Source organism: Leucopleurus acutus, assembly GCF_964270905.1.
Source record: "Leucopleurus acutus genome assembly, chromosome: 1".
Lineage (NCBI taxonomy): Eukaryota > Metazoa > Chordata > Mammalia > Artiodactyla > Delphinidae > Leucopleurus > Leucopleurus acutus.
Window position 1 is genome coordinate 146,074,032 of NC_139142.1, and position 27,277 is coordinate 146,101,308.

General features: G+C 45.9%; 1 protein-coding gene across 1 annotated transcript in view; it reads right to left on the reverse strand.

The window, feature by feature from the left end:
* The window catches only part of ADAMTS7 (ADAM metallopeptidase with thrombospondin type 1 motif 7), a gene marked incomplete at both ends in the record, with an annotated part of 56,862 nt that overhangs the window by 20,289 nt on the left and 9,296 nt on the right, over nucleotides 1–27,277 (reverse strand). The window contains 6 exons of the mRNA XM_082834567.1: nucleotides 14,731–14,874; nucleotides 16,020–16,169; nucleotides 19,551–19,675; nucleotides 20,008–20,091; nucleotides 24,996–25,192; nucleotides 26,331–26,496. Coding sequence (XP_082690693.1) covers nucleotides 14,731–14,874; nucleotides 16,020–16,169; nucleotides 19,551–19,675; nucleotides 20,008–20,091; nucleotides 24,996–25,192; nucleotides 26,331–26,496 — 866 coding nt within the window. The remainder of the gene's footprint in view (nucleotides 1–14,730; nucleotides 14,875–16,019; nucleotides 16,170–19,550; nucleotides 19,676–20,007; nucleotides 20,092–24,995; nucleotides 25,193–26,330; nucleotides 26,497–27,277) is intronic.

The window sequence follows — 27,277 nt, forward strand, 5'->3', positions numbered from 1 at the left end:
AGCCCTTCTCTCACTCTTGACTCCCATGTCGGGAGGTGACAGACCCTTGGGATGGTTTTCTACCCAGCTTTCCCTGCGCGGGCCACTTCTCTGCTTCAGCTCCTTGTCACTTATCACTTGGTAACAGTGACAACAGTCACCAGGCATTGAATGCTAACCATGTGGCCAGTGTTGTGCTACACACTTCACATGTGTGCTCACTGAATCCTCAGCGCAACCCAGGAGGCAGTCCCGTCATTATCCCCAGTCTTTGAGGCTTAAGGCTAATGTAACTGTCTGCCAACACAGGTAGAAACGTGGCCCAGAGTCCAGGGTCTTAACATCAAACTCAACACTTCTCTGCTTCTAGTCTCACTCTCCACCCAGTTATCCCTCTTCTATCAGAGGCCAGAGTCCTTGCTCTCACATCCATAATGAACCTGGCCCCAGTGAATGGACTTCTAGAAAAATATGGCTCATTGAACAGACACAGATTTATTTCCACTCCCTTCCAGAGCCCCACTAAGATGATAGGAAAGGAATAAACAAGGCATAAATCCACAAGGACAAAGGGCAAGAGAGAGGTGATGATGGCAGATGGAAGATGTCAGCAAAAATTCTAGAAGCTGGAAAGCAGATGATCGAGGAGCAGCTGACTTACCACAGCAGTGAATGCTGAGAGCCAGTCCTGCAGGGAGAAACTACCCAGAAGTGGGACACTGGAAGGGCTCAGGAATCAGGGTCCCAGGGACCCCTGGAGGCCTGTGCGTCAGGAAGACTGAGGACAAGAGGCTGGCTGAAAGTCTGTAAGACCCACTAGATCCCCTTCCCAACCCTATGTAGCCAGGCGATGGCCACCTCCCTGCCTGGCAGAGGGCCGGGGGCACTCTCGGGGTGATCCAGGAGATCTGGTCCAGGAACACCAGGCACAGTGGAAGGCCTGAGGCAGAGGGACCTACAGAGAAAAGTCTACATGAGGAAGGCTGAGATAACCGCCAAGCTCCTTCCCCATTTGGATGCCAGAACGCTGTAGCCAGACTTACACCTTCCCAGGAAAAGACTAGAGAACGCCTCTCTGGGGCAACAATCACTCAGAAAAATGACCCTAGATACTGACATTTAAAGATCTCCCAAAGAAACAGCCCCATCCCCACCAGTCCCTCAGAGGTGATGTGGAAAAGTGCGGCCCAGTCCACAGACCTCCCAACTCCAGCCCAGTGCCTCCTTCCGCGGAGGGAGTACAGCCATGCCATCTTAAGAAAACCTATAACATGACAGAAAGATTTAAAAAAATAACTCGAAGGAAAGAAAGATATTACAGGGAGCAAAAGAAAAAAAAATCCACATAAATAATAACCTCAGAAAGATAAGATACTCTACTCATGGAACTAGAAGAGGATAATAAAAAGGAGTATTTAGCGAATAAGAAAGTTCAGGAAAGTAGAAGTACAATAGGAAAAAAATTTTTAATGTAATAGAAGGGTTATAAGGTAAAGATAAGGATGTCTTCCAGTAAACAGAAAGAGATGAAAAAAAGTAAAAAAAAGAAAGGGAGAGAAGAGCTGAATACGAAGGGTTCCAGAAGGAGAAAATAAAAGCAAGACGACTATCAAATAAATAATAAGAACATTTCCAAGAACTGAAGGACATGAATTTTTAGATGAAAAGGGACTACCAAGTGTCCTCCCAGAATAAAAGTAGACCAAGGCACATAAATGCAAAAGTTCAAATCACCAAGAGAAAAAAAAAGAGAGAGGGAGACACAGACAGAATATTCTCTATATTAAGAGAGAGACAGAGAAAATCCTAAAAGTTTGCAGACTTTTTAAAAGGTCACATACAAAGGTTTGGGAATTAGACTGGTATGAGACTTGTCAACAGCAGTGTTGGAAGCTAGAAGACAAAGGAAAGACACCTTTGAAATTCTGAGGGAGAAAGACTTCTAACTTAGAAGTTGCTATCAAATGATCAGTCAGGTATAAGGGAAGAATAAAGACAAGCAAACATTTTAGGACAAGCAAACCATTCACCTCCATACGCCCCTTCTCAGAAGGCTACTTGAGAATATGCTCCACCAAAAAAAGAAGTAAACTCCTCTACAAAAGGTAAGCAAGAGATCCAGGAAACAGAAAGACCATGCATGACAACTTCAGGGGAGCAACAGAAAGCACCCAGCTTAGACTGGAGCAGAAGGACAAAGGGAAGTTTTGGGGGATGTCCAGGAAAGAAGGAAACTGTTAGACGATGGGGCAGGGATTGCCTTCTGGAAAACTGGATTAAGAGACATTTTATAGAATTGTTGGAGGATACGGAAGACTTAGAGAAGCAAAGAAAACTAGGCAAATAAAAAAGTGGTTCTTAAAAAGAGAACATCATTTTGTTACAATGCTTGGTTCGGCATTATCGATACAATCCTAATAATGAAAACACTGAACATGGATTTAATCAAGATATGCTAACAGGGGCTTCCCTGGTGGCGCAGTGGCTGAGAGTCTGCCTGCCGATGCAGGGGATACGGGTTTGTGCCCCGGTCCAGGAAGATCCCACATGCTGCGGAGAGGCTGGGCCTGTGAGCCATGGCCGCTGAGCCTGCGCGTCCAGAGCCTGTGCTCCGCAACGGGAGAGGCCACAACAGTGAGAGAGGCCCGCACACCGCAAAAAAAAAAAGATATGCTAACACGATATTGGGATGTGATGGCAGGGGCAAATGTGTGCAGGAAGTGACACAAGGAGGTTAAATCCCGACCTTCCATTGTACAAGTCATCTGATAATATCTAAATTGAAAAATCAAGAAACAGCACTCTAGGAAGGCTTTTTGGAAATATGAAAGTAAATAAGGTAAGAAAAAGCTAAAAAGGATGAAAGTTGAAAGTGGCTGCCCAAAGAATGGAGGGTGGGGAAGAGTGCAGCAGGTGATTTAAAGCTCTGCTACTGCCATCTCGAACTCTTAATGTTTTTGAACTTGTGTTCTGTTAAGCGAGTTCTGAAGGAACAAGAAGCATGTGCGTGAGCAGGGGAGATATGCGATGTCTGTGTCCTCTGCTCCTTGCCACCTCATGAGCACAGCATCCCAGCGGGCCCTTGATGTGGAGGAATTCAGTGAGACTCTAAGCAAATGGAAAATAAGCATGCTATGTCTAGGACAGCCCCAGAGGCCATACTTTGCACTACAACCAGAACTTGCTTCAAAGGCAGAAAGAAGGCAATGATGTTTTAAGAAACAGAAATGACCAGGGAACTCTATAATCTTTTGTTATTTGTGTTACTTCCTTGTATCAGCCGACTACTGCACTGAAAATGATGGGCTAGAAGGAAATGTAAAGATAGTTCCATTTCCTGTCAGTTCTTCCTCACTCATCAGTAAGCCAAGGCAGAGAGTATTGGGAGAATGTGTGCATGTTATGAAGTGAAACAAAACCAGTCAAATTAGTTTTGTGCAGTATGTCCACCATTCTGGTAAATATGAGCTATGAAATACGAATTGCATCATTTTGGTGATTCCACATATGAGTTCAATGTGCCTATATTTGCATTTAAAAATTGGCACTGCATAAAGATGAATGGTAAAATTTACGCTAATCATTTAGAAATAAAGACTAAAAAAAAATAGAAAAAAAAACAATAAAAAAGATCAATAAGAGCTGGACCCTCACCCCATATAAGGAACAAGCTCGACGCCCCCCTCAGGGAGGGAGCAAGCAGGGGAACCTTTTGTTTGTTCGTGCTCCCCCCTGCTGCAGCAGGGGCCCCATAAAGCCTTGCCTGAAAAAAAAAGGAAAGATAAACAAAACTGATAAACCTTTAGCCAGGCTCATCAAGAAAAAAAGAGAAAGGACCAAAATCAGAAATGAAAAACAAGTTACAACTGACACCATGGAAATACAAAGGATCATAAGAGACTACTACGAACAATTATATGCCAATAAAATGAACAATCTAGAAGAAATAGACAAATTCCTAGAAATATATAATCTCCCAAGACTAAACCAGAAAGAAACTGAAAATAGGAACAGACCAATTACCAGTAATGACACTGAAGTAATTAAAAAACAGAAACAAACAAAGGAACTTCCAACAAACAAAAGTCCAGGACCAGATGGCTTCACAGGTGAATTCCACCAAATATCTAGAGAAGAGTTAATACCTATTCTTCTCAAACTATTCCAAAAAATTTCAGAGGAAAGAACACTTCCGAACTCATTCTATGAAGCATCACCCAGATTCCAAACCCAGACAAAGGTATCACGAAAAAAGAAAATTACACACCAATATCACTGATGATCATAGATGCAAAAATCTTCAACAAAAGATTCGCAAACAGAATCCAACAATACACCATGATGTAGTGGGATTTATCTCAGGGATGCAAGGATGATTCAATATCTGTGAATCAATCAATGTGCTACACCATATTAACAAACTGAAGAATAAAAACCATATGATCACCTCGATAGATGCAGAAAAAGCTTTTGGCAAAATTCAACAACTATTTATAACAAAAACCCCCCAGAAAGTGGGAATAGAAGGAACATACCTCAACATAATAAAGGCCAAATATGACAAACCCACTGCTAACATCATACACAATGGTGAAAAAACATCATACTCAATGGTGAAAAGCTGAATGCATTCCCTCCAGGATCAGGAACAAGACAAGGATGCCCATTCTCACCACTTTTATTCAACATAGTATTGGAAGTCCTAGCCACAGCAATCAGACAAGAAAAGGAATCCAAATTGAAAAGGAATAAGTAAAACTGTCACTATTTTCAGATGACATGACACTATACATAGAAAAATCCTGAAGATGCCACCAAAAAACCACTAGAACTCATCAACGAATTCGGTAAAGTGGCAAGATACAAAATTTTTTTTTAAATGAATTTATTTATTTATTTTTGGTTGCGTTGGTTCTTCGTTGCTGTGCACAGGCTTTCTCTAGTTGCGGCGAGCGGGGGCTACTCTTTGTTGCAGTGCGTGGGCTTCTCACTGCAGTAGTTTCTCTTGTTGCAGAGCGCAGGTTCTAGGTGCGTGGGCTTCAGTAGTTGTGGCACACGGGCTCTAGAGCGCAGACTCACTAGTTGTGGCGCACAGGCTTAGTTGCTCCATGGCATGTGGGATCTTCCCGGAGCAGGGCTCAGAACCTGTGTCCCCTGCATTGCCAGGCAGATTCTTAACCACTGCGCCACCAGGGAAGTCCCGCAAGATACAAAATTAACATACAGAAATCTGCTGCATTTCTATACACTAACAGTGAATTATCAGAAAGAAAATTAAGGAAACAATCCAATTGACCATTGCATTGAAAAGAATAAAATACCTAGGAATGAACCTACCTAAGGAGGTAAAAGACCTGTACCCAGAAAACTGTAAGACACTGATGAAAGAAATTGAAGATGACATAAACAGATGGAAAGACACACCATGTTCATGGATTGGAAGAATCAATATTGTTAAAATGACCATACTACCCAAGGCAATCTACAGATTCAATGCATCCCTACCAAAATACCAATGGCATTTTTCACAGAACTAGAATAATTTTAGAATCTGTATGGAAACACAAAGACCTCGAATAGCCAAAATAATCTTGAGAAAGAACAGAGCTGGATATTTCATGCTCCCTAACTTCAGACTATACTACAAAGCTACAGTAATCAAAATAGTATGGTACTGGGAGAGGAATCAAGATGGCAGAGTAGAAGGATGTAAAACTCACCTCCTCCCCCAAATACATCAAAAACACATCTACAAATGGAACAATTCTCACAGAATACCTACTAAACACTAGCAGAAGACCTCAAACACCTGAATGGACAGGAAACACCTTCACATAACTGGGCAGGATGAAAGGGGGGGGAAGGAAGCAGGATGGGACCTCCGCCCCTGGGAGAGAGAGGTAAAAGAGGAAAGGTTCCTGCACCCTGGGAAGCCCCCTCACTGGGAGATCAACTGAGACAGAAAGGGAGCTACAGAGGCTTGGAGAAGAGCAAAACAACTGGTTTGCGGCAGGCAGAACAGAGAGAGACCTGCACAGACAGTCCACGCCACCACTCTGCATGCTACAGCCTGAGACAAGAATCTGCTGGTACAGGAGGGGTCTCAGTGCTGAAAATTGGGGTTTAGAGGAGACCTGGAGAGAGGACTGGTGTTGCCTGTGTGGAGACAGCCTGAAGGGGCTGGAATGTGGTATGGCTGCAACCAGGGCTGTTTGCAGAAGAAGCCCGGGCCTGCCATAGAAGCGATGCACCATTGTTGAGTGGTGAGCAAAGGGAGGGGTGGGGCCGCCATAGCAGCCTCTTTCTCCATGCCCCAGCTGCCGCCTGGGTGGGCCCACACACCCCAGCCACGGCCTTGGTGGGCTCCCATGCCAGCCACTGCCTTGGCGGGCTCCAGGAGCAGGTGCCAGTGGGTTGCCCATGTGCAGAGGTGGGGCTGAAATCACAACTGAGCCCCAGTGACCGCATGACTTATGAAGCAGGGCTGAAATCTTTCCCCAGCTGTGTGAACTGCAGATGTACACCTCTGCTGCCAGCTTTGTAAATTCAGCACCTGTGGGACATCCAAGCAGACCATGGGTGCTCCTGCGGCTGGGACGGGTCTGGCCTTAGGAGCTGTGGGCTTTGTGGGCACTTGCATGCAGGGGTTGGGCCAGGCCAGGATCTGAGCTGCCTCACTCCCACAGCAAGTCCAGGTGCATGACTACTGCAGTCCTGGGACCTGACTTCAGTGGATCTGCACTGGTGGCCTTGTGAAAACAACGCCTGAGAAACACCAGGGTTTATTGATGTCATTCCCATGTTTGAGGCGGGGCCAAGGGCAGTGCCAACAACAGTGGACTTTGTGATCCCGCACAACAGGTGACACAACAGAGCATGCACACCAGTGGATGGCTCTGGCGGAGGAATACTCAGGGGCTCCTCTCCCAGTGGGAATGCTCCAGTCCTGCCTACCTTACACCTCAGCTCAGAAACGGATCTGGGGGCTTCTATTCCAACAACTAGGGAACAGTTAGACAAGGCAGTGACAAGCACAGAGCAAAAAGGAAGGCCTTGCTCAACATCCAATGCAGGCTCTAGTCACACCTACTATCAAGGGGATAATGGCCAGCATACACTGAAGAAAAAGGTGGTGGGCATTCATACTAAAAACCGCCCTTGCACCAAAAACTTATTAAACCCACAGAGGCTACACAGGGCCACTCCCACACAAAAACAGCCCTTCAAGACCACAGTAGATAACTGTTTCTCCTAAACTCAGAGCAAGAGAAATATAAGTAAAATAAAGAAGCAGAGGAACTGCTCCCAATTAAAAGGTCAAGAGAATTGCCCTGAAAGAACAATGAAACAGATCTCTTCAGTCTAACAGACACAGAGTTCTGAAAATAAGACACCTATGGGATAATGCCAATCTACGTATAATATGGCTCCCAGAAGGAGAAGAAAGAGAAAAGGGGATTGAATATGTATTAAGAAATTATGGCTGAAAACTTCCCAAACCTAAAGAAGGAAGTAGATATCCAGGTACAAAAAGCACAGAGGGTTCCAAACAAGATGAACCCAAACAGACCCACACCAAGATATATTATAATTAAAAGTTAAAGAGAGGATTCTAAAAGCATCAAGAGAAAAAGAGTTGGGGAGGGGGAAGGGTAAGCTGGGACAAAGTGAGAGAGTGGCGTGGACATATATACACTACCAAACGTAAAAACGATAGCTAGTGGGAAGCAGCCGCATAGCACAGGGAGATCAGCTCAGTGCTTTGTGACCACCTAGAGGGGTGGGATAGGGAGGGTGGGAGGGAGGGAGACGCAAGAGGGAAGAGATATGGGGATATATGTATAGCTGATTCACTTTGTTAAAAAGAAGAAACTAACACACCATTGTAAAGCAATTATACTCCAATAAAGATGTTAAAAAAAAAGAGTTAATTACAAAAGAACCCCCATAAGGTATTGGCTTATTTCTCTACAGAAACGTTGCAGGCCAGAAGAGAGTGGCAAGATATATTGGAAGTCCTGAAAGGGAAAAATCTGCAACCTAGTATATCCTACTCAGCAAAATTATCATTTTTAAAATTTTCAATTATCACAAGCAAAAACTAGAAGAATATAGCAATACTAAACCTATCATAAAGAAAATATTGAAGGTCTTCTCTAAATAGAAAGAAGACTTCTAAGAAAGAGAAAATCACAATTGGAAAGTAAATCACTTAAATAAGTCAGTACATAGATTTAAAAAGAAATCAAAAAATTTCTGTGAAAGAGATGATAACCACAATTAACAATAAAAGGATGAAGATGTAAAAGAGGACATCAAAATCATAAAATGTGGGTGAGGAGAGTCAGAAAATGTAGGGTTTTTTTTCCTAGAATGTGTTTGAGCCTACATGACTACCAGTCTAAAACAAGTAGATATAGGAAGGGGATAACATACTTGAAGAACAGGGTGACCACAAATCAAAAACATACAACAGATTCACAAAAACCAAAAAGAAGAGAACCAAAAAGAAGTATAATACAAAAGAAAATCATCAAACCACAAAAGGAAAAACAAAAAGCAAAAGAAAGGGACAAAGAAGAAATATAAAATCAATGGAAAAACAAGGTTTAAAATGGCAATAAATACATATCTGTGAATAATTACCTTAAATGTCAATGGACTAAATGCTCCAATCAAAAGACACAGAGCAGCAGACTGGATTATAAAACAAGAGCCTACAATATGCTGCCTACAAGAGACCTACTTTAGGGCAAAGGACACACATAGATTGAAAGTGAGGGGATGGACAAAGATATTCCTTCATGCAAAAGGAAATGTCAAGAAAGTAGGGGTCACAACACTCATACCAGACAAAACAGACTTTAAAACAAAGGCTATAAACAAGACACAGAAGCAACCTAAATGTCCATCGACAGATGAATGGATAAAGAAGATGTGGTGTGTGTGTGTATATATATATATCTGAATCACTTTGCTGTACATCTGAACTAACACATTGTAAATCAATTATACTTCAGTAAAAAAATAAATATTAAAAAAAAAACAAAGGCTGTAAAGAAAGATAAAGAAGGACACTATATAATGATAAAAGGATTAATACAAGGAGGTGATATTACACTTGCCAACATATATGCACCCAATACAGGAGTACCCAAATACATAAAACAAATACTAACAGACATAAAGGAAGAAATTGATGGGAACACAAGAATAGTAGGAGACCTTAACACCCCACTCACATGAATGGATAGATCTTCAAGATGGAAAATCGATAAGGCAACAGAGATTTTAAATGATACAACAGAAGAGTTAGACTTAATTCATATTTTCAGGACATTATATCCAAAAAAAGCAGAATACACATTCTTTTCAAGTGCATATGGAACATTCTCTAGGACTGACCACATACTAGGGCACAAAACCATCCTCAAAAAATTTAAGAGTATAGAAATTATTTCAAGCATCTTTTCTTACCACAACGGCATAAAACTAGAAATCAACCACAGAAAAAGAAACAAGAAAAAACAATTACAAAGGGCTTCCCTGGTGGCACAGTGGTTAAGAATACACCTGCCAAAGCAGGGGACACGGGTTCGAGCCCTGCTTCAGGAAGATCCCACACGCTGCGGAGCAACTAAGCCCACGTGCCACAACTACTGAGCCTGCACTCCAGAGCCTGTGAGCCACAACTACTGAAGCCCGCGTGCCTAGAGCCTGTGCTCCGCAACAAGAGAAGCCACTGCAATGACAAGCCCGCGTAGCGCAACAAAGAGTAACCTCGGCTCACCGCAACAAGACAAAGCCCAGTGCAGCAATGAAGACCCAACACAGCCAAAAATAAATAAACTAATTAATTTTTTAAAACCACAATTACTGGGAGAATAAACAACATGCTACTAAAAAAACCAATGGGTCAACAATGAAATCAAAGAAGAAATAAAAAAATACCTTGAAGCAAATGACAATGAGAACACAACCATACAAAAATCTATGGGATGCAGCCAAAGCAATCCTTAGAGGGAAGTTCACAGCGATACAGGTCTTCTTTAAGAAACAAGAAAAATCTCAAATAAACAACTTAACCATCTAAAAGAATTAGGAAAAGAAGAACAAACAAATCTAAAGTCAACAGAAGGAAGGAAATAATAAAGATTAGAGAGGAAATAAATAAAACAGATTTAAAAAACAATAGAAAAAAATCAATAAAACCAAGATCTGGTTCTTTGAAAGGGTAAGCAAAATTGACAAACCTCTGGCCAGGCTCACCAAGAAGAAAAGAGAGAAGACCCAAATAAACAGAATAAGAAATGAAAGAGGAGAAATCACAACTGATACTGCAGAGATATAAAAAACCATGAGCGAATATGATGAACTATTATATGCTAACATATTCGACAACCTAGAAGAAATGGACAGCTTTCTAGAAACATACAGCTCACCAAAACTAAATCAAGAAGAAATAGATAACTTGAACAGACCAATCACTAGAAGTGAAATAGCATCTGTAATCTGGAATAAAAAAACCCCAAAAAACAAACAGAAAAAACTCCCTACAAACAAAAGCCCAGGACCAGATGGTTTCATAGGCAAATTCTACCAAACACACAAAGAAGAACTTATACCGATCCTTCTCAAACTCTTCCAAAAGACTGAAGAGAAAGAAAAACTCCCAAAGACATTCTATGAGCCACCATCATCCTGATACCAAAACCAGACAAACACACTACCAAAAAAGAAAATTACAGGCCAGTATCTTTGATGAATATAGATGCAAAAATTCTCAACAAAATATTAGCAAACCAAAACCAACAACACACAAAAAATGCCATACACCAGAACCAAGGTGGATTCAACCCAGGGTCACAGTGATGTTTCAACATATGCAAATCAACCAATGTGATACACCACATCAACAAAAGACAAAAACCACATGATCAACTCAATAGATGCAGAAAAAGCATTTGATAAAATTCAACATCCATTCATGATAAAAAAAAACCCTTGCAAAAGTGGGTATAGAAGGAACATATCTTGACATAATAAAAGCTTTTTATGACAAACCCACAGCCAATATAATACTCAATGGTGAAAAGGTGAAAGCCTTCCCACTAAAATCTGGAACAGGACAAGGATATCTACTCTCACCACTTCTATTCAATATAGTACTGGAAGTCCTAACCACAGCAATCAGACAAGAAAAATAAATAAAAGGTACTCAAATTCAGAGGGAAGAGGTAAATCTGTCATTATCTGCAGATGACATGATATATATAGAAAACCCAAAAGACTCCACACAAAAACTACTAGAACTGATAAACGAATTCAGCAAGGTAGAAGGATACAAGACTAACATACAGAAATTGGTTGCATTTCTTTACACTAACAATGAAATATCAAAAAGGGAATGTAAACAAACAATTCCTTTTAAAACCACATCAAAAAAATAAAATACTTAGGAATAAACCTCACCAAGGAGGTGAAAGACTTATACGATGAAAACTACAAAACATTAGTAAAGGAAATTGAAGATGATTCAAAGAAATGGAAAGACAGTCCATGCTCTTGGATTGGAAGAATATTGTTAAAATGGCCAGCCTAATACCCAAAGCAATCTACAGATTTAATGTGATACTTATCAAATTACCCATAACATTCTTCACAGAACTAGAACAAAAAATCCCAAAACTGATGTGGAACCATAAATGACCCAAAATTGCCAAAGCAATCCTGAGGAAAAAGAACAAAGCTGAAGGGACTTCCCTGGTGGTCTAGTGGCTAAGACTTTGCCTTCCAAAGCAGGGGGTGTGGGGTGGGGAGTTAAGATCCCACATGCCTCGCGGCCAAAAAACCAGAACACAAAACAGAAGCAATATTGTAACAAATTCAATGAAGACTTTAAAAATGGTCCACATCAAAAAAAAAAAAAGAAAATCTTAAAAAAAAAAAAAAAAAGGAACAAAGCTGGAAGCATAACCCTCCCAGGCTCCAGAAAATACTACAAAGCTACAATAATCAAAACAGCATGGTACTGGCACAAAAACAGACATATGGATCAGTGGAACAGAACAGAGAGCCCAGAAATAAACCCACACACCTAAGTTCTGTTAATCTTCAACAAAGAAGGCAATGGGGAAAAGACAGTCTCTTCAGCAAGTGTTGTTGGAAAAGTTGGACAGCCACATGCAAATCAACGAAATTAGAACACACCTTCTCCCCATACACAAAACTAAACTCAAAATGGCTTAAATACTGAAATATAAGACATGACACCATAAAACTCCTAGAAGAGAACATAGGTAAAACATTCTCTGACATAAATTATACCAATGTTTTCTTAGGTCAGTCTCCAAGGTAATAGAAATAAAAGCAAAAATAAACAAATAAATGAAATAATGCCATTTGTAGCAACATGGATGTACCTAGAGATTATTATACTAAGCAAAGTAAGTCAGGAAAAGAAAGACAAATACCATATGATACCACTTATATGGGGAATCTAAAATACAACACAAATGAACATATCTACAAAACAGAAACAAACTCACAGACATGGAGGACAGATTTGTGGTTTTAAGGGGGAGGGGGCATGGGGAGGGAAAGATTGGGAGTTTGGGATTAGCAGATGCAAATTATTACATAGAAAATGGATAAACAACAAGGTCCTATTGTATAGCACAGGGAACTATATTCAATATCCTATGATAAACCATAAGGGAAAAGAATATGAAAAAGAATATTTTTTATATATATATATATATATATATATATATATATAACTGAATCACTTTGCTGTACAGCAGCAGAAATGAACACACTTTAAATCAACTATACTTTAATAACATTAAAAAAACCAGTATGGTACTGGCACAAAAACAGACACACAGAGCAATGGAACAGAATAGGCAGCCTAGAAATAAACCCACACACTTATGGTCAATTAATCTACGACAAAGGAGGCAAGAATATACAATGGAGAAAAGACAGTCTCTTCAATAAGTGGTGCTGGGAAAACTGGACAGCTACATATAAAAAATGAAATTAGAACATTTTTCTCAAACCATATATAAAAAATAAAGTCAAAATGGTTTAAGGACCTAAACATAATACCGGAAACCATAAAAATCCCAGAAGAAAACACAGGCAGAACGCTCTTTGACATAAATTGTAGCAATATTTTTTTGGATCCACCTCCTAAAGCAAAGGAAATAAAAATAAACAAATGGGACCTAATTAGACTTAAAAGCTATTGCACAGTGAAGGAAACTATCAACAAAATGAAGAGACAACCTACTGAATGGGAGAAAATATTTGCAAGATACGACTGACAAGGAGTTTATATCCAAAGTATTTAAACAGCTCATACAACTCAACATCAAAAAAAAAAAATAACCAGATTAAAAAATGGGCCAAAGACCTGAACATTTTTCCAAAGAAGACATACAGATGCCCAACAGGCACTTGAAAAGATGCTGAACATCATTAATCATCAGAGAAATGCAAATCAAAACTATGAGATATCACCTCGCACCTGTCAGAATGTCTATCATCAAAAAGAACACAAATAACAAATGCTGGTATAGACATGGAGAAAAGAGAACCCTTGTACACTGTTGGTGGGAATGTAAATTGGTACAGCCACTGTGGAAAACAGTATGGCTCAAAAAAAGAAAAGCAGAACTACCATGTGACCCAGAAATTCCACTCCTGGGTATATATGAGAAAAAAATGAAAACACTAATTTGAAAAGATACATGCAAACCAATGTTCACAGCAGCATTGTTTACAACAGCCAAGATACAGAAACAACCTAAGTGTCCATCAACAGATGAATGGATAAAGAAGATGCGGTATATATACACAATGGAATACTACTCAGCCATAAAAAAGAATGAAATAATGCCATTTGCAGCAACATGGATGGACTTGAAGAATATAATGCTTAGAGAAATAAGTCAGACAAAGAAAGACAAATACTGTATGATATCACTCATATGAGGAATCTAAAAAATAAAACAAACTAGTGAATACAACAAAAAAGAATCAGACTCAGATACAGAGAACAAACTAGTGGTTACCAGTGGGAAGAGGGAAGGGAGGAGGGGCAAGATAGGGACAGGGGATTAAGAAGTACAAACTACTATGTACAAAATAAATAAACTACAAGGATATATTGCACAGCACAGGAAATATAGCCAATATTTTATAACTATAAATGGAATATAACTTTAAAAATTGTGAATCACTGTTGTACACCTGAAACTTATATAATACGGTACCATCAACTACACCTCAATTAAAAAAAAAAAGAACTTGTGCTAATCATTTAAATTTTTAAGTTTGTCTTTACTTAGAACATTAACTAGCAAATAAAAGTATAACATAGCAAATCAAGAGGACACAAAAGAAAGGAAAAGCTTTATATTTCATTGCCTTTAAGGGCACTTGCTTCCCTGCTTTTCACTGGACCCTTCCGGTCACATGGCCAGCCCTGTACCTCCTCCAGCTTCCTTTCCTATTCTGGTTTGGCTCCTGTAGCATCACTTAATATCCTGCCGTTCCCTGAAAATTATCCCACACTGCTCATATCCTCGTGCCTTTGCCCATGCCTCTTCTACCAGGAATACCACTCTTCTCCCTTCTATACATGTGTGAACTCCTGCTTATCCTCCAAGGTGCTGTCTGCATCTCCCCGGTCACACCCTGACCTCAGGGGCTCAGACAAGGCCCAGAGCTCGGGGAGGGACTTACTCAAGGAACCTGGTGATATACTCGCGGCTGCAGCGGGACCAGGTGAGAGGCGCAGCGTCGTACAGGAGCTGTGGAGACATGATGAAAGGCCGTTTCCCAACGGGTTCACAGTCATTGCCGCTTCCGTCATGCTGAATGCCAAAACTGTGTGAGAGCACAGGCCCCAGGGGCGAGTGAGCTGGTGGGAAGCCACCAGGCCGCCCCTCCCTCAGAGGTCTGCAAGGTGCTGGGTCCTGGCTCCCAGGCCTGGCTCTGCCACCAAACCACTGTGTGGCCTGGGGAAAGTCATATCCCATCTCTGAGACTCAGTTTCCTTAAGGTAAAACGTGGGTGTGCTAACTAGTGTCCCACAGGGCCCTCTGCCAGGTGCACCAGCCTGAGCCTGAACTAAGCACCAGGGACACGGGGCAGCCCGGCTCCTGCAATGAGCTGGCCAACAACGGCAAGCCAGGTGTCATGCGTGGGGCCCACTGTGGCCCCTGCAACCTCACTGGTGCCAAGAACAGTCTGACAGAGTTCCTGCCACCCCTCAAGTCCTGTCCCAAGGCTGTGCAGTGGAGTTAGGGAGTCTGAGCTCCTGCACCACAGGAAAAGTCTCAAGACCATCCTTGGGAAAGACATGAGAAAAATTACCTTTGCTGAGCACTTACTATGTGCCAGGCACCATACTAAGCACTGTGAGAAACACTATCTCTCTCAGCCCTCAGGGATGACCCAACACCTCGGACCAACAGAGCTCTCTGTGAGCCTGCCCTCATTGGCTCCCAGACATCTAAGACTGCCATATTCACAGCTAAACTGTCTGGGCACAGAGGGACAAGGGTACGGGCCATGCCTAGGCATAATAGCTTCATGTGGAGGTGTCCAATAGAGGGAGCCTTGGACATCACTGAATCCAACCCCCTCAATCAACAGGGAACAGACAGAGGCCCAGAGAGGGCAGGGAACTTGCCTAGGGTCACAGAGCGATTAGGAACAGGGGGTTGGCAGGGACTAAGAGTAAGAAATGCAAAGCACTGAGGGCAACAGGGAGGGACAAAGGCCTATGGTGACTTTCTGTCCCATCTCAACCCCACTTCAAATAAGACTCACCCCTCTCCTAACAGGGAAGCGGCGTGTTTGTGGGGTGGGGACAGTGCCAGGGATAGCAATGTGGTCAGGCTGGGCTCATTCCTCAAGGCAGGGCTTCCTTCCCTGGGACTGTGTGGGCCATCGGCTTGGCTGTCTGGTGCCCACAGGTTGGGAGGTGAGGTCGGGTTCTTAGTGTGGCAGTAGGGTTGGCAGGGTACCTGTGCCCGAGCTCGTGGGCCACGGTGAAGGCCAGGGGCAGGCCCGTGTCCTCATTGATGCTGCAGCTGCGGTGAGGCTGGCACATGCCCGCCACGTGGGACAGGCCCAGGGTCTCGCAGGGCTGGTTCATGGCGGCACACAGGTCCTTCCTGCACATGCAGAGAGAAGGGGTCCTCAGGCTGACTTGGCCAGAAGCCAGGCCCACCCAAGCTGACGGGGCTAGGCAGGGGCCCCTGCTGACACTGAGGGAGGTTGGGAGTGAAAAGGATGTCCCTGTCACCACTCCAAGACCAGCGCAGGAGCCATTTGGGAAGCAGGTGCCCTCGTTCACCCAGGACACCTATCTGGGCCTGGGGAGTAGACCCATGCACAATTTGGGTTACTACCCCAGCGAGGGTGCTGACAGAAGCTGCCGGAGCTCAGCAAAGGGAAATAACTCCACCTCAAGTTCAAAAACACTGCCTCTCATAGAGGGAACTTTCCTTAACATAATAAAGGCCATATATGACAAGCCCACAGCCAACATCATCCTCAATGGTGAAAAACTGAAAGCAATTCCACTAAGATCAGGAACAAGACAAGGTTGCCCACTCTCACCACTCTTATTCAACATAGTTTTGGAAGTTTCAGCCACAGCAATCAGAGAAGAAAAGGAAATAAAAGGAATCCAAATCAGAAAAGAAGAAGTAAAGCTGTCACTGTTTGCAGATGACATGATACTATACATAGAGAATCCTACAGATGTGACCAGAAAACTACTAGAGCCAATCAATGCATTTGGTAAAGTAACAGGATACAAAATTAATGCACAGAAATCTCTGGCATTCCTATACACTAATGATGAAAACTCTGAAAGTGAAATCAAGAAAACACTCCCATTTACCATTGCAACAAAAAGAATAAAATATCTAGGAATAAACCTACCTAAGGAGACAAAAGACCTGTATGCAGAAAATTATAAGACACTGATGAAAGACATTAAAGATGATACAAATAGATGGAGAGATATACCATATTCTTGGATTGGAAGAATCAACATTGTGAAAATGACTCTACTACCCAAAGCAATCTATAGATTCAATGCAATCCCTATCAAACTACCACTGGCATTTTTCACAGAACTAGAACAAAAAATTTCACAATTTGTATGGAAACACAAAAGACCCCAAATAGCCAAAGCAATCTTGAGAACAAAAAACGGAGCTGGAGGAATCAGGCTCCCTGACTTCAGACTATACTACAAAGCTACAGTAATCAAGACAGTATTATACTGGCACAAAAACAGAAATATAGATCAATGGAACAGGATAGAAAGCCCAGAGATAAACCCATGCACATGGGGTCACCTTATCTTTGATAAAGGAGGCAGGAATGTACAGTGGAGAAAGGACAGCCTCTTCAATTAAGTGGTGCTGGGAAAACTGGACAGGTACATGTAAAAGTATGAGATTAGATCACTCCCTAACACCATACACAAAAATAAGCTCAAAATGGATTAAAGACCTAAATGTAAGGCCAGAAACTATCAAACTCTTAGAGGAAAACATAGGCAGAACACTCTATGACATAAATCACAGCAAGATCCTTTTTGACCCACCTCCTAGAGAAATGGAAATAAAAACAAAAATAAACAAATGGGACCTAAGGAAACTTAAAAGCTTTTGCACAGCAAAGGAAACCATAAACAAGACCAAAAGACAACCCTCAGAATGGGAGAAAATATTTGCAATGAAGCAACTGACAAAGGATTAATCTCCAAAATTTATAAGCAGCTCATGCAGCTCAATAACAAAAAACCAAACAACCCAATCCAAAAATGAGCAGAAGACCTAAATAGACGTTTCTCCAAAGAAGATATACAGACTGCCAACAAACACGTGAAAGAATGCTCAACATCATTAATCATTAGAGAAATGCAAATCAAAACTACAATGAGATATCATCTCACACCAGTCAGAATGGCCATCATCAAAAAATCTAGAAACAATAAATGCTGGAGAGGGTGTGGAGAAAAGGGAACACTCTTGCACTGCTGGTGGGAATGTGAATTGGTTCAGCCACTGTGGAGAACAGTATGGAGGTTCCTTAAAAAACTACAAATAGAACTACCATATGACCCAGCAATCCCACTACTGGGCATATACCCTGAGAAAACCAAAATTCTAAAAGAGTCATGTACCAAAATGTTCATTGCAGCTCTATTTACAATAGCCTGGAGATGGAAACAACCTAAGTGTCCATCATAGGATGAATGGATAAAGAAGATGTGGCACATATATACAATGGAATATTACTCAGCCATAAAAAGAAATGAAATTGAGCTATTTGTAATGAGGTGGATAGACCTAGAGTCTGTCATACAGAGTGAAGTAAGTCAGAAAGAGAAAGACAAATACCGTATGCTAACACATATATATGGAATTTAAGGAAAAAAAATGTCATGAAGAACCTAGGGGTAAGACAGGAATAAAGACACAGACCTACTGGAGAACGGACTTGAGGATATAGGGAGGGGGAAGGGTGAGCTGTGACAAAGCGAGAGAGAGGCATGGACATATACACTAACAAACGTAAGGTAGATAGCTAGTGGGAAGCAGCCGCATAGCACAAGATCAGCTCGGTGCTTTGTGACCGCCTGGAGGGGTGGGATAGGGAGGGTGGGAGGGAGGGAGACGCAAGAGGGAAGAGATATGGGAACATATGTATATGTATAATGATTCACTTTGTTATAAAGCAGAAACTAACACACCATTGTAAAGCAATTATACCCCAATAAAGATGTAAAAAAAAAAAACCCCAAACACTGCCTCTGAACAGATAAAGAGTTGTCAGAGGTTGGGGTCATGTTGAAGGGGCGTGGTGTGTAAGAATTTCTGGTTATAAAGGAGTTGCACAAGAGATCCTTTTAATAGAACCATTCTATATCTAGACTGTGGCAGTGGATACAGAAATTTACACATGTGATAAAATTGCATAGGACTTAATACACACACACACACACACACACACACACACACACACACACACCCAGAAATTTACACATGTGATAAAATTGCATAGGACTTAATACACACACACACACACACACACACACACACACACACACACACACACACACACACACACACACACACACACACACACACCCAAACAAGTAAGTGCATGTAAAACTAATGAAACCTGTATAAGTCTGTGGATCATATCACTGTCAATTTCCTGGTTGGGATATAACTACAGTTATGCCAGATGTTACCACTGTGGGGAACTGGATGAAGTATAGACGGTACTTCATAATACTTCCCTGTATTATTTCTGACAACTGCATGGAATGCACATTTATTCCAAAATAAAAAGATCTCCCCCAGTACTGCTGGAATCCAGTCTTGGGTCAAAGGTGTGAAAACCCTCCTCAAAATGAGGCTCCCTGAGAGCAGGGCTGTGTCTGCCCACCCTGAGGGTCAGGTAGCACCTCCCGCCCACGCAAGCTGTACCGGCCACACCCACGGCCCAGCCCCTCACAGTGGCGGTACCTGGTGAGCAGGATGGCGGTGTCGTGGTGCAGCGGGTGGGCGTCCCTTTTCATGTTGATATTTTTCTGCCACTTGCAGAAGCTCCTCAGGGTGTTGTCTGCGTGGTGAGTGATCTTTAGGTCCTCCTGGGGGCAGAGAGCGTGGCCACTCAAGCCTGTCCCTGAGCTCTGAAGGGTCAGGCCAAATTCTCCTTCACATGAAGGCGGGACACAGAGGCCCAGAGGTGGCAGTGGGAAGACAAGCAGGCAGGCCCCCAGTCCAGCCTCCAGTCTGACAACCCCGCCTACAGGCACCTAAGAGAGGATCAGCCAGGGACTGGGGGTGACAGATGACACTGCTTGGGCCAAGGAGGACCTCGCTGTGCCCTTCCACATGAGGCAGCTCAGGCAAGTGGAAGGAGGGCCCTGGCAGACGATGCCCATCCCAGGGGGCAGTGTGGGGCCACGTGACTTCTCACCTCCTCATCTTCCAGCAGGACCAAGCGCACAACGGTGATGTGGATGGGGTTCCCGATGCTGGGGTCATGAAACAGGCCGGCCACCTGCCCAAGAGATAAGGGTCAGGCTGTCACCTTGGATACAGGATATGGGCAGCCCCTGCCCACCTCAAGGGGTGCACACCCAAGTTCACACAATGGGGAGCTCACCAGTGCATGCATCCCATACATGAACGTGCCCACACCTGTACACACACTTCCCCAACCAGCAACAGCAGAACCTGGGGAGGACGAGAGGGCCTCCCAGCACCTGGCCATTCCTGAGCACCAGTTTGGGATCCTATTCCCCAGCTCACACCTCCAAACGCTGGCTTGTTGGCCCATCTCAGGGCCCTAACCTGCCCTGGCTGGGACAGCCCTGCAGCCCCCTCCTGCCCTGAGGACGCCAGGACCAGCATCCCAGGAGTGAGCCCTCCCATGAGGCATGACCTGGGCACGGCCTGGGGGAGGGGTGGAGGCAGGCAGAGGCCCATCTTCCCTGGGGCTGAAAGCCATGGGGCCACGAGGGCAGGTGTGTGTGCCTCTCAGAGGCCCCCATAGCTACAAGGGCGGCTCCACACTCAGCCCCAAGACAGAAGGCCATCCCCAAAGACGGACAGTGTGCCAAGGTGCTGGGAAATGGGGGTTAAAGCTATCTGCTCTTTTAAAGCTCCCTCAGAACAAGAAAGGGGCCAGCCCACAACTGGGGACAGTTGTCAAGGTCCCAGCAGGCAGAGATGTCAGGACACACCAGTTGTGAGTTGGCTTCTAGCAATTCCATCAAGAAAAATAATATTCAAATAGGAATGGACAAAACACACACTGTTAGGAGGGCAAAAAGCCCCTGATAATGGGGATGAATTACACTGTCAGAGCCCAAGGTCAGGAACGGTGAAGACAGTGATGCAACGTGTCTCTGTGCCCTCCATGCACGTGCTGGAGCTGGGAGCCCCTCTGCACCGCCTTCTTCCACCACATCAGCCAGTTCTGCCTCCTAAATTCTGTCCTCTAGCCCACCTGCAGCCTTGCACCCCAGTCATCTGTCTCTGAAATGCAAACCCAATCACCCTATGCCCTTGCTTAAAGCAATGAGTGGGTCTTCACTACCCACACATAAGGAATGCAGGCCTGTGCGGCATACAGGCCTGTGTGGTCTGGCCCCTGCCCACCTCTATGGCCTCACTCCCCTCCTCAAACCCCCTCACTTCTGGCTCCAACCACGCTGGCTTTCTCTCAGAATCCCATGATCCTTCCTACCACAGGGCCTTTGCAGATGCTGTGCCCTCAGCCTGGAACACCTTCCCAAGTTATCTCTCACCCTCTCTGAGCTCTCACCCCTCCATCATGTCTTTTGGGGAGCTTTATTCTACCCGACACTCCCAAACCACCGTGAACTTGTCCTTCCTAGTACCCCCTCCATCACACCTTCATATTCATCAGGGTGACGGCTTCATTAACGTCTCTCTCCCATTCCAGACCATAAGCTCCATGAGGGCAAGTCTGTGTGGACTCCCTCTTACAGCCCCAGTGATCTGTCCAGTACCTGGCACATGATGGACTCAAGAAACAGTTGTGGAATGAATGAATCTTGAGCACTTGCTAAGTTTTTCCAACGCGTTATTTCATTTAAAAAAAAAAAACAGCGAAAAATGAAGAGTACCCCGGAGAGAGTCAGATTAAAAGAACAAGTCTCTCCTAGTCGACATGCAGGTGGAGCCCAGAGGAGCCCCTGAGGGTCTGCTAAGACCTGTCCCAACAACTAGCCCAGCCCATATCCTGAGTTAGCGCTGGGATAGCTTCCTGTCACCACAAAGCCCCACCCCCAGCATATATAACACCTCTCACTGTCCCCCAAGAAGTATGGAGGTGAAACAGATGCTGGGAGGGACTGGAGGGTGGCAGAGTCATTACTTGTTGACCAGATCAACCAATGAGTGTCTGTTTATGGCCTGAGGTCAGTGTGGTTGTCTGGATAAACAATACCTAGGGAAGACAAGTCCTGCTCTGGTGCAGGCCTGGAGAGCAAGCCAAGGTGGGCAGTATTCATGAGAGTAAGATCTGGGGGTTACAGGTGACCACAAGCTCCCAATGAGCTGACAGTATGACATGAGCCACTAAAAAAGGGCCTGTGACCTCCGAGGACATGAATCGAATTGAGGGCGCAAAGCTGGGTGGGGGGGACCTCTCTTGCTATGCTTGGAAGAGACCCACCTGAGCTCCCGGGCTCAGACCTGGGTCTGGCACAGAGAGGACACTGACAGATTGGAACCTGCAGGAGGCCCTGGTGAAGAGGAGTGAGCTGTCCTGAAGGTGGCTGTGGGGCCAAAGGGCAGACGCTAAAGCAGCCACAAAAGCAGCAGTAACACTGACCGAGCCTAGCACACACAGTCATGCTGGGAGCGCCACGTGCCTTATCTCACTTAACCTTCTTACTTCTCAGGCAGGCATAACCATCCCCACCTTACAGATGGAGTAACGAGGCTCAAAGAGAGGGTGAATAGGGGATCAGAACCCAGATCTGACGGCATCAAAGTTTCTGCTCTTACTTCTTAAGTTTGGAAAGCGCTGCCTGCCTCCTCTCTGAGGGATTCTCAATGCCTATAGCTTTGGAGGCTCTGAGAAGTCCTGCAGTAAAGTCTGTGTTCCTTTTTTTTAACCCTGCATTGCCAAACTTTTTCAACAGCACAATCTTTCTTCACAGAACACCTGTAGCATCCCTTGGAACAAGTACTCCCTGGAATATTCTTTGAGAAATGCTACAATGAGGTACAGCTTCCCCAGCATGGGATCCTGTTCTTATGCATCCATCACCTCATCCTTGGTACAGAGCTGGCACTCATCACATCAGCGTTACAGAACCACTCCAGAGGGAAAAGAGGGTAAGTTCTCCCCATCCACACCACCCTGTTCCCCCATCCTTCCAGCACACTCTGGCCACCACAGCTACCCAGCTGTCCCTCTCTGGGGCAGGCTGAGGGGCAGAGAGGACAGAGTGGGACTCTGGAAGCAGATACATCTGACCTCCGGTCCCAGCTCTGCCACTCACTAGCTGTGTGACCTTGAGCAAGCCCCTTGGCCTCGCTGAACCTTTGTTCCTTCAACTATGAAACGGGGCTGAGGCTTAGATGAGGCAGTGAGTGTGGAGCACTGGACAAGCAGCAGGTGTTCGGAAGGTTCCAGCCCTAACACACGGTCCAGCCCTCCGCGGAGGCTGGCTGCATGCCCGCCCATGCCCCTGCCATCTCCTGGAGTCTCCCTATCAGGTATCTAGCACTGTTAGGCTCATAGGTGCCCCGACTCTGTCCTGACCAATGCTGGACTTGCCAGCTTGGGAAAACCCGATACTGTCCAGAGCAGGTGACTGTGAGAGCCAGACACTCCCTCCTCCAGGGTGGGGCTCACAACGTAAATGTGTGCGTCCTGTGAGCCTGGACAGGGAAGCAAGAAGGGGCCCCGCTTTGGGGCCAAATCCTTGACCCCTGGCACACAGGGGATGTCACGGGGGAGCCTGGAGGGCTCAGTACCTGCCCACATGGAACACTCAGAAAAAATGAGGCAGATAAACCCAGCTAACCATTGGTGGCTCCAGCCAAGCTCCTGGGCCTCCTTCAGGCTGAGCCCCTGAGTGGAGGATCTCATGGCCTGGGAACCTGACCTTGCCCACCCCGAGCCCAGAAGCCAGGCCCCGCTGTCCAGCAACAGTCCCTCCTGAACCCTGGTCTTTAGTGGTTTGTCTCCCTGGGCAGACAAGGCTAAATAGAAGCTTGGCTGGGTCTTAGAGCCCTCAAGTCCCAGGCAGAAGGCTATGGCCTTTATTCCATAAGGAGGAGGGAGCCAACATGGGTGGCCAAGTCGGGCAGGAACCGGCCCGGAGCTGAGCTTGCCAATGCAGACTGAAGTAGTGGGGGCATGGTGGCCACAGACGGCGCCCCTTTCTTTCTCTGACCCCAGGCTTCATGGCGATAAAAGGGGTGGCCAGACCTTCGATGATCCAGAGCGCACTTCCTTTAATGTTGCAGGGGGTGTGAGGCTGGCACAGGCGGAAGTCACAGCACGTGACACTGGCCACATCAGCTGCAGAGCACACTGTACTGAGAACCTCACCTGTTCTCAGTCACCCAGCCCAGGAGGAAAACAGTGTTGTTCAGTGGGTGGCCTGCTAAGAATGCCAAAGGCAGAGATCTTTTCTCCCGGGGGCCCTGAGGCCTCCCACCTGCACACCCAGGGCAGCAGCAGGGAGGGTTGGCACTACAGGAGCAGGAGTCACCAGCTCCAGCCTGCCACGGTGCCCCAGGTGGGACCTGGGAGACCTAGGTTCCTGTTCAGCTCTGTCTTGCCTCGCTTGTGACCTGGGCACGTCACTCACCCTCCCGGGGCCTAGTTACCTCAACTGTCCCGTGGCGTCAAGAGCAGTATGACAACGCTGTAAGGTAGTATTGTCATCCCCAGTTCACAGGTGGGCAAGCTGAGGCTAAGACAGGTAATGTGGCTTGCCCAAGGTCACTGGCTAGTAGAACACAGAACTGTACAGATCCTTCTAACTCTGCTGCGTGCTGATGTCTCAGGCAGGGGCTGGTCTGCTTGGTCATTTCCGTGTCCCCAGCGACCAGCACAGGTCCCGGCACAGAGGAGGGAGGTTTATTCAGAGTGGTGTGGAATGGGCCAACCAGTCTACGAGCTCCCTCAGCCTCCCCTCCCCCAGCTCTGGTCCTGGCAGGGGGTGGAGGCTGCTGAGCCAATGGGGTGGAATGACACTCAGTGGTGTCCTCACAGCAGCCCCAAAGGCCCCACCTCTGCCCAGGCTCTCTCCTAGTGACTCCCTGCGGGGCCTCCCATCCCCTCCTGGACTTAGGAGCTGGAAGCTTATACCTCCTGCTTGGGGCCTGGGGTACACCCACCCTTTGTACCTCAACACCACCATCCTCTGGCCGCCCTCGCCGCCCCCCACGCACCGCCCGCGGCAGCCTCACCATATTCATGATGGTCAGCACATAGCTCTCGACATTTGGCTGCCCGTGGTACTCCACCATTTTAGCATCGGCTACCACCAGGGTCTCTACCCACTTCTCTTTGCTGACCGAACGCTGGTGTAGACGCCTCGGCCGCTGCCGCCGCCACTGCTGCCGCTGCTCCCAACGCTCCCGCCGGGGCTCCAGCTCCGGGGACTCTGTGGGCCCCAGATGGGCTGTGGGTTAGCTGCCAGTAGACTGGCCCAGGGCACACGTCTCAAGGGCCTTTCCCCAGTGAGCTCTCTCTGGGTCAGTGGGAACAGTGCTGGGATCAGAGGCAAAAGGCCTGGACTCCCGTCATGGCTTTGCCCCAGACCTGTGCTGTGTGACCCTGACCTGGTCACTTCCCTTCTCTGATCCTGGGGGATGGCTGACTATAAATAGATAAGTTGATCAGCCTCACAGAGTGACTTCGGGGGGCTAATGAAATGGTGGATATGAACACAGTAAAGCACTGTGTCCGTGAGGCGAGCTCCTAAGCCCCTATCTCCCCACACTGATCCCTCCCTCGCTGGGGGGGAAGTACATCCCAGCATACGCAGATCCCCGGCCTAACCCCCAGCCTGGGGAGGCTGACCAAGACCCCAACCAGCTGACCCCACGGGGGACCTGCCCCACTGACCCAGGCTACCCCCAGATCAGAAGAGGAAGCACATCTATGAAGCTGGGGAAACTGAGGGTGAGAAGCATGCCTCTTTGGTTATCTGTTCCAGCAAAGAGAGTCCCTGAGCTGTGGGCAGCTTGTGAAGTTGGAGCAGTCCCCAAACCCCAGCAGCCCTTAGCAGGCAGCTCCTTACAGAGACTGGCCAGCACTGACTGTGGCCACTCTGCAGAAGAGGTGCTGGGTGCCACACTCTAGGTCTCCAAAATGCAAGTCAGTTATCCTGGGGTGGGACCAGAGTGGGGAGGGGAGGGAGGTTCCTGGCTAGCTGTCCTGCTGGGGTTGGGTATGGCCCGGCCTCACCTGGACACTCGAAGAATAGTTGGCACAGCTGGAGGTGCCCCAGGCAGTGAGTGGGGAGGGGCAGGGAGAGACAGAGACGGAGCCCTGCGGTGGGGAGACGGATGAGCTGACAGTGAGAGGTGCATGAGTCCAGGGCATGAGCGGGGGCAGGCCTGAGAGGCAGAGGCCTCTGGCACATTTGGAGGGCACAGGCTATGATGATGTGTCTGTCGTTCTGTGTCCCTTTGGTCTAAAAGGAGCTGGGCATGGAGGTGTTGACAGAGGTTTCTAGAAGGCCCCTCCATGCCCCCAGACCCATCCCCTACCCCAGAGCTGGTAGCAGAGAAGCATACCTTTCACCCCACAGGTGCCTGGAGCCCTGGGGTCCCCCGGCTCTGCCCACCTCTCAGGGGCTTGGCGCTTGTATACCACGTGTGGCTGGGCGCGGCCAGGGCGGGCTGGGACACCATCCAGGGGCTCAATGAAGTAGTCCTCGTTGGAGAGCTGGAACACACCTTTCTGGGAAAGAAGCACCAGGGTCACTTGGGGAAGGCTGGCACTCAGCTGCTCTTCCCACCCATCCCAGAGGCCTGTCCTGCCCAGCGGAGCCCACCACCCCAACTGACCCTGACACACTGTGCTTTCCTCCCTCTGGGCCTCTGTTCACTTTGTACCCTCTGCCTGGAATGTCCTTCCTTACAGCTCCACCCAGCCAAAGGCTTCTAGGCTAAGCTCAGGAGCCGCCAGCCTAGCAAGCTGCTCCCACCCTACCCCTTAGCCCATAAGAAGCAAGAAGTGGGTCTGCATCTCCTGCGTCCCCAAAGAAAAGCAGGAATTACAATTAAAAGCTTAACATCAAGAAGAAGAAAAAAAGTCCTGGGGATGTAATGTACAGCATGGTGACTACAGTTAATACTGTATTGTGTATTTGGAAGTTGCAAAGAAAGATCTTAAAAGTTCTCATCACAAGAAAAACAACTCTATGTACCTAAATTTGTAACTAGACTTATTGTGATCATTTCACAACACATAGGTGTCGAATTGTTGTCTGAAACTAATATTTCAATGATATCTCAATAAAAAGAAAGAAATTTGATCACAGAAAGAAAGAAAGAAAGAAATGGGTCTGCTTCCGAATCTAACGAGATGTCCACAGAGATGCCCACTGCCAGGAGGACATCCTTGTCCCTGGTCCCAGGGTCTGCCAGGGAAGGAAAGCTGGCAGAGATGTCTTGGTCATGTCCGCTGGTATTCAGAGAGGCCAGAGGAAGGAGGGGCCTTGGTAAGTATCTTTGAGCAG